A 17205-nucleotide genomic window follows, 5' to 3' on the forward strand; every position below is an offset into this window, starting at 1 on the left:
ACCAATCACAATACGCCTCATACCCTTGACGGCTGCCTCTCCACCAATCAGAACACACCTTGCTGCAATCTGACAGAAATACTTTTTAATTTTAGCGTCCGTAAATATCAGCATATATGTTAGAAATAATAAAAAACGCTTGAGATTATTTTTAGGGTTTGTAAAATATATAAATATGCTCAGATAAAAAAAAAAAAAAAAGGCTGAAAAGGACGGGGTGTTCGGTACTTCCGGTGACAAACGGACAAACGCGGGAGTGAAGCGCCAAAAAACAAACCAACAAATGATTCATTCAACAACACAAAACTCGAATAAACCGTGGTATATATTATTATTAACGCTTTAAGATTATTATATGAACTGAAAATGACGGAATTACTGTTTAACAAGAGGTTACAGGTGCTGGTAAAGAGTAAAGATACGGATGAAAGGTAAACAATGACTTTATATGAAACATTCGAATGTATATAATAACAGCATGTTTGTTTATGTTTTCCCGCATTTTTTTTCTTTTGATGTATGGTATAATGTTGTGTTTTTGGAGTCAATTAAGGCTTTATATGTATTTACATGTGATGTTTTTATTCAAGGCGTTCAGTCATTCGAATCAGTATTGAACTGCAGTCAACATCAAATCCTGTCCATAGAAGGGTGAGAAAATGTCATTTATACATCTTTATTATCGATTTAAAGCTCGTTTTTGGTGTTTAGGATTTTAAAACAGTATTTTAAAGGATTTCAAAGGACTACCCACATGTATAATAGGTTGTGGAAATGCAACGTGTCCATTAACATCAAGATTTTAGGTTAAAATGTATTTAAATGTGTAAGTTAAAAATGTATATTTTAGATCCTGTAGCTGGTCACCATTTCTTTAAAGTTTTCACCATTCTTTAAACACCTTTCTGTCTTCATTAATTCAGTGTAAGTGGTCTAGCGGTGTGACACATTCTTAAAATGATAAATGTTTGGTTTAGTCTAATGTGAGGACATAATAGCTACATGCATAATAATTACAAAAGAATTAGTAAAATGCCATTTGAAATAGTTTTAGTAGTACAGCATGTCACACCCACATGACTTGTCAATGAATGAGAATATTTTTTAAACAAATTTGTCCTTTCTCTTAAAGCATGCAAAACATAGTCTATCAATAAATACTAATATATATATTAATAGCAAACCTGTTTTCTAATAGTTTATCCCCTCTCTTATGTATTGATCTACAGGACTTGGTGGTACGGCTGACGGATGATACAGATCTATACTTTTTATACAACCTTGTCATATCAGAAGAGGATTTTCAGAGGTTCTGTGATCTGATCATGTCATTTATTAAAACATTTTTGGCATAAAAATGCTCCAATTTAGTCTGTACATTATAATGGAAGCCCATTTCTGCCACAAAAATTATTTTTGCTTTTGTAAGCAGTGTTGGGTGTAATGCATTACTAAGAAATTAATGTAATTAAATACATTTTTCATTGAGAGAAAAAAAAAAAGGAAAGTAAGGGATTACTCTTAATTTTTCAGTAATTTAATTAGTTACTTCTGATGTAATTGTGTTAAATACTGTATAGACTCTAGAACAATTCTGTATAAAACAATAGTGAATTTAAAGTAGAAATGTAACGTCTAATGTTAAAATACGTTTTCTAATTTAACACTGCCCCCTTAAATTCTTTGGCCAGTTCATGAATAATTTATTTGATTGCATCTGATTTATTTGAAAGAATTAAAAGAACAGTTTCATGTCTATCCTTGTATTTTTCATCTGGTCGAGGTTGATAAGGGTTTTAGAAAGTAATTAGTAATAAGTAATGCAGTTACTTTTCAGACAGAGTAATTAGTACAGTGATCTAATTACACAGATTTAAATAGTAGTTAGTAATTAATTACTCTGTCAGAGTAACTTACCCAACACTGTTTGTAAATCGAAATTACGAGATAAAAAATTATGAGATGCTAATTCATTATGAGATACTAAATCAAAATTATGAGATACTAAAAATTATAATGACAAGATTTTTATCTCATAATTATGATTTTTTTTTATTTCAATGAAAATGTTGTATTTGGCAGAAGTGGGCTTCCATACTAAGATTGTTATTAACCGTATTATTTTTCATTTGTGTGACATTAATTTTTCTCAGTGTAATGACCTTTATTCTCTTTTCTTCATGATAGTTTAAAAGTACAACAAGGACTATTAATAGACTTCACATCATTTCCACAAAAATTTATCGATCTGCTTGAGCAGTGTATCTCTGAACAGGACAAAGAAAACCCACGGTGAGAGAATACAGGTGCATCTCAATAAATTAGAATGTCGTGGAAAAGTTCATTTATTTCAGTAATTCAACTCAAATTGTGAAACTAGTGTATTAAATAAATTCAATGCACACAGACTGAAGTAGTTTAAGTCTTTGGTTCTTTTAATTGTGACGATTTTGGCTCACATTTAACAAAAACCCACCAATTCACTCTCTCAAAAAATTAGAATATGGTGACATGCCAATCAGCTAATCAACTCAAAACACCTGCAAAGGTTTCCTGAGCCTTCAAAATGGTCTCTCAGTTTGGTTCACTAGGCTACACAATCATGGGGAAGACTGCTGATCTGACAGTTGTCCAGAAGACAATCATTGACACCCTTCACAAGGAGGGTAAGCCACAAACATTCATTGCCAAAGAAGCTGGCTGTTCACAGAGTGCTGTATCCAAGCATGTTAACAGAAAGTTGAGTGGAAGGAAAAAGTGTGGAAGAAAAAGATGCACAACCAACCGAGAGAACCGCAGCCTTATGAGGATTGTCAAGCAAAATCGATTCAAGAATCTGGGTGAACTTCACAAGGAATGGACTGAGGCTGGGGTCAAGGCATCAAGAGCCACCACACACAGACGTGTCAAGGAATTTGGCTACAGTTGTCGTATTCCTCTTGTTAAGCCACTCCTGAACCACAGACAACGTCAGAGGCGTCTTACCTGGGCTGAGGAGAAGAAGAACTGGACTGTTGTCCAGTGTTCCAAAGTCCTCTTTTCAGATGAGAGCAAGTTTTGTATTTCATTTGGAAACCAAGGTCCTAGAGTCTGGAGGAAGGGTGGAGAAGCTCATAGCCCAAGTTGCTTGAAGTCCAGTGTTAAGTTTCCACAGTCTGTGATGATTTGGGGTGCAATGTCGTCTGCTGGTGTTGGTCCATTGTGTTTTTTGAAAACCAAAGTCACTGCACCCGTTTACCAAGAAATTTTGGAGAACTTCATGCTTCCTTCTGCTGACCAGCTTTTTAAAGATTCTGATTTCATTTTCCACCAGGATTTGGCACCTGCCCACACTGCCAAAAGCACCAAAAGTTGGTTAAATGACCATGTGTTGGTGTGCTTGACTGGCCAGCAAACTCACCAGACCTGAACCCCATATGGGGTATTGTCAAGAGGAAAATGAGAAACAAGAGACCAAAAAATGCAGATGAGCTGAAGGCCACTGTCAAAGAAACCTGGGCTTCCATACCACCTCAGCAGTGCCACAAACTGATCACCTCCATGCCACGCCAAATTGAGGCAGTAATTAAAGCAAAAGGAGCCCCTACCAAGTATTGAGTACATATACAGTAAATGAACATACTTTCCAGAAGGCCAACAATTCACTAAAAATGTTTTTTTTTTTTTATTGGTCTTATGATGTATTCTAATTTTGAGATGGTGAATTGGTGGGTTTTTGTTAAATGTGAGCCAAAATCATCACAATTAAAAGAACCAAAGACTTAAACTACTTCAGTCTGTGTGCATTGAATTTATTTAATACACGAGTTTCACAATTTGAGTTGAATTACTGAAATAAATGAACTTTTCCATGACATTCTAATTTATTGAGATGCACCTGTATCTGTCTTATATCCCTTATATGTCTCCTGTTAATGCATATATCAGTTGTGAGAACTCTCTCCCATCTCTTTTTATTTAGGTTCCTGTTGCAGCTCACGTCATCTTCGCCAGCATTCGACCACGGTCCTTCAAACCTTAATATTGTGGAGACAAACGCTTTTAAACACCTCACACACCTCTCTCTGAAACTGCTGCCTGGATCTGATACAGATATTAAGAAATATCTGGCCACCTGCCTATCTACCATAAAGGTAAAATAGCATTGGCACTTGACAGACTTTGACTAAAAATTTACTTTTTAGTATGATTTCATCATGCTTATTTTTTATAATGAATTAATACTAAATCTGTGTTTACAGGAGGAAAAGCAGCTGTTGGAACAGAAGTTGAGAAAAACTGAGGAAGATCTTACCAGACAATTAAACTATGCACAACAAGTCAGTGATATTGTGTTCTGGATATATATATAATCCAGTATGACACCTAATATTGCAAGTAGCTTATTTAGATGACCTGTTTCCTTATTGAAGGAATTTTCTGGCCTAACTACATGCTAGTAATGCCTAGCTACATGATAAACGTGCTAGCAACACCTAGCTACATGTTAAAACATGTTAGCAATGCCAAGCAACATGTTAACAGTACCTAGCTACATGCTAAACAAGCTAGAAATGCCTAGCAACATGCTAACAACACCTAGCTACATTTTAAAACATGTTAGTAATGCCTAGCATCATGCTAACAACATGTTAGCTACACCTAGCAAGCTACATGGTAAAACATACTAACAACATGCTAGCAACCCCTAGCTACATGCTAAAATATACTAGCAACACTTAGCCACATGGTACAACATGCTAGCAACACTTTGCAACATACTAGCAACACGTTTGCAAATTCTAGCTACGTTCTAGTAATTCAGTTTCTTAAAAGCAAAATCTGTGTTACAGTGAAACACTTACAATGGATGTGAATGGGGCCAATTCGTAAACATTAAAATACTTGCTGTTTCAAAAGAATAGCCACAAGATGTAAACAATATGTGTGTTAACATGATTTAGTGCGATAAAATCGCCTACTAACCTTTTCTGTGTTAAGTAATATCCAATTTTACAACTTTGTTGCCATGATGTAAACCCTAAAACAACCGTAAAAACAGAGATTTAAACCACTTTACAGCTCAAATAATACACAAGTTTTAACAGATAAATTAATGTGTGCATTTATACAATTATAAGCTTCACATTTCTGCATTTAAACCCTCCAAAAAATTGGCCCCATTCACTTCCATTGTAAGTGTCCATTGCTTTTTTTTTTTAAAGAAAGGAGGCATGAGTTGAAATTACTTTTTGTGGTAATCATCATTATGCCACAAATGCTGTCGATTGAGCTTAACTTGTGTTGAACCCAGAATTTTCCTCAAATTGAACTGTAGAAAATTATTTATATGCAAATTCTTGTATAATATATATATATATATATATCTCACAAAACTTTTGTGAGAAAAACATTGGAATATATGATTTGTTTGCATAGACGGCTCTACAAATGAATCATGAATTGAGAGACTGTAATCTAAATTTTTTGTCTTTTAATCGTCCCCAGACCCTGTCCGAAAAAAGCAGAGAGCTGGACAAACTAAGGTCCGAATGGACGTCACAAACCACATGTCTGTCCAGCAGACACATGCAAGATCTCACAGCTGAGCGTGAAAAAGCCCTTGAGGTAACGTGCAAAGCATTTGTGATGAGTGCATTTTTCTGATACTGAGGAAAAGAAGTCAGATTTCTAAAAGTAGAAAATACATAATTGAATAGAATTATTTTGACCTTCATAGACACAAACACGACTACAGCAACAGAACGAACAGCTTCGACAGGAACTTGAATCTACTTATCACCGAAGCACCCAACAGCTCCAAACCAAAGTCTCTGAGCTGGAAACCACCAACAGAGAACTCACAGACAAGAAATACAAGAACGACTCCACCATACGAGACCTTAAAGCCAAACTGGCCAGTCTGGAAGAGGTGGGTAATACTTTTTAGTAGGATATGGTCTAAAAAATCCAAAACATTTGAAGAAATGCTGGTGTTCTGACTTTATTTCTGTGTGCAGGAGTCTCAGAGGTCGAAGCAACAGATTCTGTCATTGAGGAGAGAGAACAGCACTCTTGATACAGAGTGTCATGACAAAGAGCGTTTAATTAACCAACTGCAGACGCGAGTGGCCGTCTTAGAGCAAGAGATCAAAGATAAAGACCAGCTTGTGCTGAGGACCAAAGAGGTGCTGGAAGCCACAAAACAACAGAAGGTCAGTCTGAATGTGGTCATCACACTAGAGCTTTTCTGTTATGACTTGTAACCAATATGGTAGCTGATAGTATAAATATCATATAAAGCTTTTCAGACATTCACACTGAAACTCTTAATGTAGAATTTTACATTTCAAGTTAAATCATAATACATGCTAGAAAAGATACTTGATATTATCTGTTCCAAATCCTCTTGAGCTACAGTGCCTTGCTGCTGTCTACTGACTACATAGGCAGCATCCAAAATAGGTGTAATTTTAAAGCCATAAATCTGGACTTTACAATACAGATGGCTGATCTAACCAATTCTTAAATAATGCTTTTAAATTTGCTGACAAATTAGAATGGTTTCGTTCTATCATTTGCAAATTTATCACAAAAATTATATTCAGAGTTGGTAAAACCATAAAAAAGATGATAGCCACGTGTTATATATTGATGGAAAGGTCTCAATTAGTAAAATCCAGTGAGCACATTTGTTTCACTCAGAGGCCAAACTGTAGTGAGTATTAGTATGAAATTCCCAGACACACACACATATAATAAACAGAAGTGTCTTTGTCACGTTTTTCCTTATTACTTCCTGAAACATACATAAAACATAGAAAGGCACTTATCGTAACTTACAGCAGACTATCCCGATTCAAAAGAGCCCAAACACAACATAATATAAGTAGATCTTGAAATATTCCACAAAGAGTGTACATGGAAAAACGATGCACAAAAAGACGCTCAACACACATTGTGTGTGTTTATTTGTACGTACATGCGTACGTACGTATGTGGGGGGGGGGGTGCACGTGTCCGAAAACTTTGTGTGTGCAAACACACAAGTGTTCATCTAAAGGATTGGGATGCTCCTGAACACTTAATATTTCTGTATTTTGTAGTCTAATCCATTAATTTCCAATGGCTGGACATTTTTGACCGGGAACACAACGTCAAATAAAACAAAAACAATTTCTTAAAGAAAATGGTCCAGTTTTTGTGTGTTTTCTCACATACCATATGTGAACAAAGTTGAGGAGTTTTATTCCAATTGGATTAAGTAAAAAAATTAAAAATATAATCGTCTGGGTCAAAATACCTGAAACACAGCATAAGGGTTAAATACATTGAGCTATTTTAATTGATACTTTTCAGTTTTTTTCAGTATTCAATAAAAAAAGAAGAAAATTATAAAAACTACTAAGAGAAACACTGTTTTGTTTGTTAGAACTCTGTCGAAGGAAATTTTGAAAGTAAGCAACTTCAAATCAGCAAGCTGGAGGCCACGGTTAAATCCCTGTCTGAGGAGCTCATCAAGGTTTGTCAACTTTAACCATAGATAAATATTTATATTAACACTCTTGCCCATTAGTCTGATTTTAGCACATTCTCACGAAACATGAATTCCCACTGCAGGCGAACGGCATCATCAAGAAGCTGCAGGGGGATCTGAAGGCTCTGGTGGGGAAGATTAAAGTAAAGAACACAGTGACAGTGTCGCAAGAGAAGGTCCTGCAGGAAACCACTGAAAAACTGCAGCGGGAGCAACGAGAACTTCAAGACACTCAACAACGACTCCGACAGAAAGAGGACGAGGTACCATGTCACCACTGGCAGTTGGCTTTTATCACATGCCGGCATGCAGAGGTTACAAATTTAGTCCTGAATATTTCTTTTACAAATCGTCTTTAGGCAACAAAGTTAAAGGAGCTGTTGGAAGCTACTGCTCAGAAACTGGATGAGAGCAGGGAGGTGTTGAAAACCAATGAGAACGGTGAGTTTACTGGCCCGTCTGAGGAAAATGGCTGCAACAAATAATTTTTTCAATAATCTTTTTTTTTTTATTTTTTTATTTAATTGGATGAAAAAGCCAATTGTTTGTTTTGATTTTTCGCTTTTTCTCCCAATGCCCAATTCCCAATGTGCTTTTAAGTCCTCGTGGTCGCATAGTGATTCGCCTCAGTCCAGGTGGCGGAGGACGAATCCCAGTTGCCTCCACTTCTGAGAACGCCAACCTGTGCATCTTATCACGTGGCTTGTTGAGCGCGTTGCCACGGAGACATAGCACGTGTGGAGGCTTCACGCCATCCACCGCGCAACCACGCTCAACTCACCACGCGCCCCACCGAGAACTAACCACATTATAGCGACCACGAGGAGGTTACCCCATGTGACTCTACCCTCCCTAGCAACCGGGCCAATTTGGTTGCTTGGGAGACCTGGCTGGAGTCACTCAGCACACCATGGGATTCGAACTAGCGAACTCCAGGGGTGATAGCCAGCGTCTTTACCACTGAGCTACCCAGGCCCCCGAAAAAGCCAATTGTTAAGGTCTCGCGCACAGTCGAGTGCTGTGTCTTTCAAAGTAAGCCCATACGGACACATTCGATGCATTACACTGCAACTGCTTTGTGATAATTTTTGAGCACAATCAACGAAAGGCACATGCGTGACTATCCTAGAAAAACTGGGCTGCATGTGAACTGGCTGCGTGTACTGTGTTGATGATGTAATTTGCATCATGCTCGCTTTTCGCGAGATGTAGCAGCATGCGAAACAACGAAATATACTTTAGCCTTAAGGCTAGCGTATACTTCGTTTTTCTACGTGCCGTTCTGTCTCGTGCACGGTCGAGTGCTCTAATCCTTCAAATTAATTTGATTTTCATTCAATGCATGCGTACTACAACTGCTTTGTGATACTCTTTAGTACAGTCAGCTCGGACAACTGAAGTAAACTTTGGCCTTTATTTGATTTTTGATCATTTATCAGTTATTTTCAAGCAGTTTCTTGATCTTTGTAACATGTTCTGCTTTCGTATCTCTCAGTGATAACATGGCTGAACAAGCAGCTGAATGAGAACCAGCTGTCTCGAAAGCAGGAAACTCTGGGAATGTTCGAGACTCCTGCGGCAGGGTCGAGAGCAGGAAGTTTTCCCCACAATATGGTAATTGTGACTCCGTTTAGCGTAAATTCTGAGAAAAAAAATTGTTTATAGATGTAGCTGAAAATCGTAACAATTAAGGTTATTTTATGTGTTTGCATGTACGATTTGATTAATCATTGAAAAATGATGTAGCAATGGCTCCCTGAAATCGTGTGGTGTGACGTTCTTTTCTTCCCTAGCTTGATAGCAAAAGTTTCCCCTCATCTTTGGGCCAGGGTTTCCCCTTCACCTCTACGATAAACTCCAAATACCCTCTTCCTCTTCCCTGTGTGAGCTCAGGGACTCGTTCTGTCCTGACAGTGCACAATCAGACATCTGGACCAAAGGCAGGCCTCCTCACTCCCTTTTCTTCTCGCTCATGCCATCTTTTTAGTTTGTTATTCTGTGGTTAGCATGCCTGTTGTAGATGCCGTCCTAAACTTTGTTCATACTACACGCAATTTTGATTTGCTTTTCAAATCTGATCTTTGGACCAACTGTCCATACTGTTGAACATGCTGATTCATAACTGAATTTCTCAAAAATTAGATTTTAATTGGATTTCAAACCACATTCTACTATGGCTTGAATCGTTTAAAAATAAATAAATAAATAAATGATTGGAATACATACCATTTTTTTCCTCTTTTCTGACTACAAAACTGACTCCTGTATGCCAGATTTGATCAGATGCTGGTGTGAACAAAGCCTTAGTGTCACTAGTGTTTGACAAAGTTATTGAATTTTTCCTCTAAATTTTTTTTTTTCTTTTCTTTTCACTGGGTTTTGAATGATAGGTGCAGTTTAACCCCATGAGTGTCAAACCTTCAACAGAAATGGGGAACGGAAGTCTAACCACACAACCTTCCAATAAGGAGAAGTGAGTTCCTTTTTAATTCTATTTCCCCCCCCTTTTTTTTTCTTTAAGTATTTTGTCTGATCTACTGTAAATCTTACCGCAACAGTGGAGAACCTGTTGGTTTGGACTCCAAGTACTTTGAGAGACGAGATGACAGCATTCCACTCCGAGGTCTTTTACCCAGCATGCATCTGAATAAAGGTAAACTACAAATTCTGTATTTATTTTTTCATTATTGTTAATTGATAATTAGTATTGGAAGGTAATTAGTATTGGAAGATAATTAGGGCTATGTTTGGAATACAATACTATTTTACTACTTATGGAAAAATATTTTTTTAAATATTAAGTGAAACAGTATCCTTATTCCACGATAAACGTTTCAAACAGTAGAATGCAGCATTATGACCTCATTTGCTGCTTGTGAGTGCCCCCCATTTAATAACTTGAAAGGTATTCCGATTAAAAGAGATGACAATATCTTAATGTAATTACTTCCATCAGACTGAAAATGGATCAAGTCGAGTGCATTGCTATGCACAACAAAAGATACCATACAGAACACTGTACAGTTGAAGTCAGAAGTTTACATGCACCTTAGCCAAATACATTTAAACTCTTAAAGTTTTTCACAATTCCTCTTTTTAAAAAAATTTTTTATCCCCTTTTCTCCCAATTTGGAATGCCCAATTCCCACTACTTAGCAGATCCTCGTGGTGGCGTGGTTACCTCACTCGGGGTAGCAGAGGAAAAGTCTCAGTTGCCTCCGCTGTTGAGGCAGTCAATCTGCGCATCTTATCACGTGGCTCATTGTGCATGACACCGCAGAGACTCGCAGCACGGGAGGCTCATGCTACTCTCCACGATCCGCGCACAACTTGCCACGCTCCCCATTGAGAGCGAGCACCACTAATCGCGACCACGAAGATGTTACCCTTCCCTAGCAACTTGGCCAATTTGGTTGCTTAGAAGACCTGGCTGGAGTCACTCAGCATGCCCTGGATTTGAATTTGCGACTCCAGGGGTGGTAGTCAGTGTCAATAATTACTGAGCTACCCAGGCCCCGGTTTTTCACAATTCCTGACATTTAATCGTCGAAAACATTCCCTGTCTTAGGTCAGTTAGGATCACAGCTTTATTTTAAGAATGTGAAATGTCAGAATAATAGAGAGAATGATTTATTTCAGCTTTTAGTTCTTTCATCACATTCCCAGCGGGTCAGAACTTAACATACACTTTGTTAGTATTTGGTAGCATTGCCTTTAAACTGTTTAATTTGGGTCAAACGTTTTTGGTAACTTTCCACAAGCTTCTCACAATAAGTTGCTGGAATTTTGGCCCATTCCTCCAGACATAACTGGTGTAACGGAGTCCTTGCTTGCACACGCTTTTTCAGTTCTGCCCATAAATTTTCTGTCGGATTGAGGTCAGGGCTTTGTGATGGCCACTCCAATACCTTGACTTTGTTGTCCTTTTTTGGACACAACTTTGGAGGTATGTTTGGGGTCATTGTCCATTTGGAAGACCCATTTGCGACCGAGCTTTAACTTCCTGGCTGATATCTTGATGTTGCTTCAATATATCTACATAAATTTCCTTCCTCATGATGCCATCTATTTTGTGAAGTGCGCCAGTCCCTCCTGCAGCAAATCACCCCCACAGCATGATGCTGCCACCCCCATGCTTCACAGTTGGGATGGTGTTCTTCGGCTTGCAAGCCTCACCATTTTTCCTTCAAACATAACGATGGTCATTATGGCCAAACAGTTAAATTTTTGTTTCATCAGACCAGAGGAGATTTCTTTGTCCCCATGTGCACTTGCAAACAGTAGTCTAGCTTTTTATGGTGGTTTTGGAGCAGTGGCTTCTTCCTTGCTGAGCAACCTTTCAGGTTATGTAGATATAGGACTTATTTTACTGTGGATATAGATACTTGTCTACCTGTTTCCTCCAGCATCTTCACAAGGTCCTTTGCTGTTGTTCTGGGATTGAGTTGCACTTTTCGCACCAAACTACGTTCATCTCTAGGAGACAGAATGCGTCTCCTTCCTGAGTGGTATGATGGCTGCGTGGTCCCATGGTGTTTAAACTTGCGCACTATTGTTTGTACAGATGAGCGTGGTACCTTCAGGCATTTGGAAATTGCTCCCAATGATGAACCAGACTTGTGGAGTTCCAAAAAAATTTTCTGAGGTCTTGGCTGATTTCTTTTGATTTTCCCATGATGTCAAGCAAAGAGGCACTGAGTTTGAAGGTAGGCCTTAAAATACATCCACAGGTACACCTCCAATTCAGTACACCTCCTATCAGAAGCTAATTGGCTAATTGTCTAAAGGCTTGACATCATTTTCTGGAATTTTCCAAGCTGCTTAAAGGCACAGTTAACTCAGTGTATGTAAACTTCTGAGCCACTGGAATTGTGACGTAGTCAATTAAAAGTGAAACAATAATTGTTGGAAAAATTACTTGTCATGCACAAAGTAGATGTCCTAAACGACTTGCCAAAACTATAGTTTGCTAATATGAAATCTGTGGAGTGGTTAAAAAATGAGTTTTATTGACTTCAAAATAAGTGTATGTAAACGTCTGACTTCAACTGTATCTGACATACAGTGTTCTGTGTAGTGTAACTTGTTGTGCATTTTGGAAAATGTAGTTGGTCATCCAGGTATTCTATGCCAGAGGTTTTCAAACTGGGGTGTGTGGAACATTTGTGAGGGGAAAAAAAGCACATCCAAAATTGAAAAAAACAAATATATATATATATATATATATATATATATATATATATATATATATATATATATATATATTACTGAATTTGATATTATTATTGTTTAATTCTGCTTTCTAAAGACTGGTTGGAAATCGTAACATTAATCATGATTATTTTAGTTCAGTAGTTCTCAACCTTTTTTGGTTGAACGCCCCCGTATTTAATTCCCTGACCATGGAACGCCCCCCATCCCCCATAATTATTTGACAAAATTAAAAACTGAGACTTTGTGTTCTCCAAAAAAAAAAAAAATTTAAATATTTGTGTTATTTGCTCTTTGCAACTTCGATACATTTCAGAATTTTGCAGTTTTGGTAATAAATTAAGCAGGCTTGTGCATCATTAACGTGAAACCAAACCTTGAGTTTCTTGAATTCAAGCAGATGGGGGGGCTCCAGACTAACATTTGAGTGCAGTGGCAACCAAGTTCTGTAGCGTGAGCATCAGCACCTGATTTGGTAGCACCAGTGATTTTTATATATTTAAAAAAATAAATAAATTGTAATTAAGGACAGATGCTAATAATACAAGTAATATTATTTTACAAATAAGTGCAGTAACCAATAATATTGCATATTTTGTTGCTATGAAATGCACATTTGACAGTAAACATTAATTTTTGGGATGCAGATGTAACTGTTGTTAAAATCAGTAAATTTACATCTATATAAAAAGTTCATTATTTTATATATGGCTAAATTGACATATTCTGAGTCTAAGACTTTGATTCCTACTAGGCAAACCACACCAGTTACTTTTTCCTACAATAAAAGATAATTAGAACAGATCTGACACCGAAGGAAATCTCATAGCTTGGTCCATAAAAATGATGAAAAATGATATGGTTCTTCCATACATAGTTCCTCCATAATACAGTGATATTTGTAATTATACCACAAATATACCATAAGATCATGTATGGCTCATAAAAACCACGGTAACTCCTATAAAACAAACTGTGCCATTTTTGTTATGTAAACACATACAAAACTATAGATTTAGAAACTAAATACAAAATATATATTTTTAAACTGCAATAGTTGTAACAGAAATAAATTGGCCTATATTCCCTCACTCTCCTAATGTATTAAATGAAGCCATTTACAAAATATAATTAGAATGAATATGCCACATTTCTGCAAAATATAAAGAGAGAGAGAGATGATTATTCTTCATCAATGCAAGGAGGTTGAATATTAGGCTATTTTATGAAGCTTTCGGTGCACAACATCAATACTGTTAAGAATGGCGGGACTGTTAAATAATATTTCAACTAGTTTAATCGTGAGACATTTCCATAACGGTTTGCAACGGAGTGCCGATGATGATGATCACAGCTGCTCGGAAAGCTTGAGATCGTCTGACCAGGTCCGGGTATGTTTAGTTTCACATTTGAGTGCATGCCTTTTGATGTTAATCCTACACAACAGAAAAGGATTAATATGACTGATAAATGCCCACCTCTCTACTGATTTGCTCTCAACACCCCCTGGCATCCTTTGAACTGTCCCCCTTGAGAAACCCTATTTTAGTCCATTGACAGTCTTGTTTTTAACTATTAAATAAATCTGCACAATTAGTGAAAATGTTAGAGTTTATCTCTGTGTAGAAAAAATAAACTACTAGTACATATAATGAAAATACCAGTACGTATAATATAATAGGCTATATAAAATATCTTTAACACTTTAAATGTTATTGTAATGACATCAGTTAGCATGAAATAATAATGAACAATACTTTTACAGCACTTTTTATTATTGGTTAATGTTAATTTCAATGTTTACTAATTAAGACTGACGATTTAACGTTAATTCAGTGCGATTCATTATATTAAAAAGCACATTAAAAAGCAATGAATCACACCCCTAACTGTACAAAAATTGAGTAACATTTCACTTTTAAAGCCGCTTTTATAATGTAATGTCTTTTGAATTACCTGAATTATTATATTTATAATTATTGATTATTACACTGTATTTTGTCTTTATTTGGGGGCTTTTCTCAGCCAATTTTGGTATATACAATTTAACTTGATTAGTTAACTAATATTAACATATACAATTGTTTTTATAGATTCATATCAAGCAAGATGAATATATGCTTTTTTTCAACCAATTTTGCTATTCAATTTGATAAATTAATTGGCATATAATTTAATAACATTAAAAAGTTTAATAATAATTCATTTGTATACTAACGTTAATCAACTAATAATAAACAATTGTATTTTTTTATATATTAACATAAAGCAAGATCAACAAATACTTTTTTCAGCTAATTTTGGTATATACAATTTTATTTGATTAATTGGCATATTTAATAACGTTAAAAAGTTTATTAATAATACTTTGTATATGTTAATATTAATGAACTAACAATAAACAATTGTATTATCGTAGACTAACATTAACCATGATCAAAAAATGCCTTTTTTTGCAGCCAATTTTGGAATATACAATTTAATTTAATTAATTGGCATATCATTTAATAAAAGTTTAATAATAATAATACATTGTATATTAACATTAATCAACTAACATTTTCATACATTAACCAATATCAATAAATACTCTAAAGTATTGTTCATTGTTACTTCAATAATTTAACAAATAGCAAAAGCCTAACTGTAAATGGTTTCCATATCTTTACCTTCAGAAGTGCCCAAGCATCTAAACATGGTTGGCCCAAAACCCGCGTGCCAGTCTGCTGCTTCTGCGTACTTCCCAGGATGACAAAAAGTATGTTTGTAAATGGACCTGTTTTCATCACTACACTGTCTGAGTAGCCATTTATACCACTACCACGATGGGAGTCCATTGCAGACTATTTCATGACTCGTGTGTTCAAAAAATGTTTTCATTTATTTATTAAACCTATTTCTATCTTGATGTGTTTAAAACAAAGATATTCCCAGCGTGAGATTAGTTTTAGATGGAGTGCATTTGCTTGGGACTGAATGTCAAATGTATTATGGTGCTAAATTTTGGGCCTTTTAAAACTAGTGCCTACAAACCTCTCATTTCAATGTGTCTTGTAAATAACTTGATTGTGCCATACTTGAACTCTGTCTAGAGATGAAGTGACTCCGCTTTTGCCAAATATTTGAAGAGCTGCCGTTTTGTACACTAAAAGGTATAACGTCATTTAATTGGATATTTTATTGAAGGTTAATAATTTAAGGACTCTAACATCCTGTTGATTGGTTGAAAAAATGGTAGCAAAATGTGATTGGTTTGCTGTGTAAAGCTGTACATATTTCTTGTGTTAAATGAATTGTGTACATTGTATTTTTGTATTTATGGTTTAATATTGTGAACTCACTTTTCATCCATTTTTATCATGGATCTCATTTTGGCTGCTGCTGTTTGACAGTAGCAAAAATTTTATGACAAAAATGAATAAACTCTCTTATGCAGTTATTTAAAATTTTTTTTTTTTTTAATATTTAACACTTTTTTTTTTTTAAACATCTTCAACATGTGATCTGAAAGAAATAAAACAAACCTGATCGCGCATACATCAAAATATTTAACTTTTATTGAAATGCATGTTTAGATACTTTGTGACATACAGTATGTACATAGTTCAATCAAAAACAATCACCATATGTTAACATTTCTAATGAAGTCCGCACAACAAAACCACAGAACGAAAAAAACACCGTATTCTGAGACGAAGAGAATATATTACAGAAACCCATCTCATAAATATTCAAAGCACAACTAATTAGATGATGGGAGTGTTCAATAAAATCTGTAAATTTGGTCTAATATCCTATCCTAAAACAAGCCGTTCTACTGTCTCAATGAAATGAAAAATACAGAAAGGCCACTGGCAAATTGGACCTCCATGTACAAAAATGTACTTCCGTCAGTTGGCATTTGCAAAGTCTTTAACGCAAAAGTAAATCAAGACAGCAACCGAAGCACAACGTATCATGCATTTTAGTTTCAGAACTTATCTAGGGTCAGCTCAACCATTCTCCGTTAAGAAAGGCTAACACCGATCCTCCCTCATTATCAGAATGATCTTGTAATCAAAAGTTTGATTCATCACAAATTCTTAACTGATCTCATCAGATTTGCCAATTCCAGTCAAACAATGCAATGTAAGCTGGGGAAGGCACCATTGATTCCAAGTAGTACAAATAAAACAGGCATCAGCTTAATATATGAGCAACAAATAAAAGGGAACTTTGAATGAAACTGTACAACAATCACTTCATTTGCGACATTTGTTTTAAAGTTCAAAGATGAACAGTCGATTAAGGCCATTCACAACAAAGCACTGGGAATCCGTACGATTATCCTAAACCGTCAGTTAAGGCTGTTCATGATGAAGCACTGGGAATCTGTATGATTATCCGTTACGTTCCCTAACAAACTTGTAATCTTATGAACGTAGCACGTTCACAGCAAAACTGCTTCAGTAAAGTCATTGAGCCTCATTCATGAAACA

General features: G+C 36.0%; 1 protein-coding gene across 1 annotated transcript; it reads left to right on the forward strand.

Moving 5' to 3' along the window:
- The first annotated feature begins 241 nt into the window (after positions 1–241).
- Positions 242–16168, forward strand: sass6 (SAS-6 centriolar assembly protein). Its single transcript, XM_051695471.1, has 17 exons — positions 242–431; positions 591–651; positions 1230–1309; positions 2188–2292; positions 3962–4133; positions 4242–4319; positions 5488–5607; positions 5720–5911; positions 6000–6194; positions 7412–7501; positions 7600–7779; positions 7876–7957; positions 9012–9130; positions 9310–9456; positions 9907–9989; positions 10075–10169; positions 15403–16168. The coding sequence occupies exons 1-17, from the start codon at positions 367–369 to the stop codon at positions 15477–15479; spliced, it is 1941 nt and encodes a 646-aa protein (XP_051551431.1). The 5' UTR covers positions 242–366; the 3' UTR covers positions 15480–16168.
- Positions 16169–17205: the final 1037 nt, after the last annotated feature.

This window comes from Myxocyprinus asiaticus, chromosome 50 (assembly GCF_019703515.2).
Source record: "Myxocyprinus asiaticus isolate MX2 ecotype Aquarium Trade chromosome 50, UBuf_Myxa_2, whole genome shotgun sequence".
Classification (NCBI taxonomy): Eukaryota; Metazoa; Chordata; class Actinopteri; order Cypriniformes; family Catostomidae; genus Myxocyprinus; species Myxocyprinus asiaticus.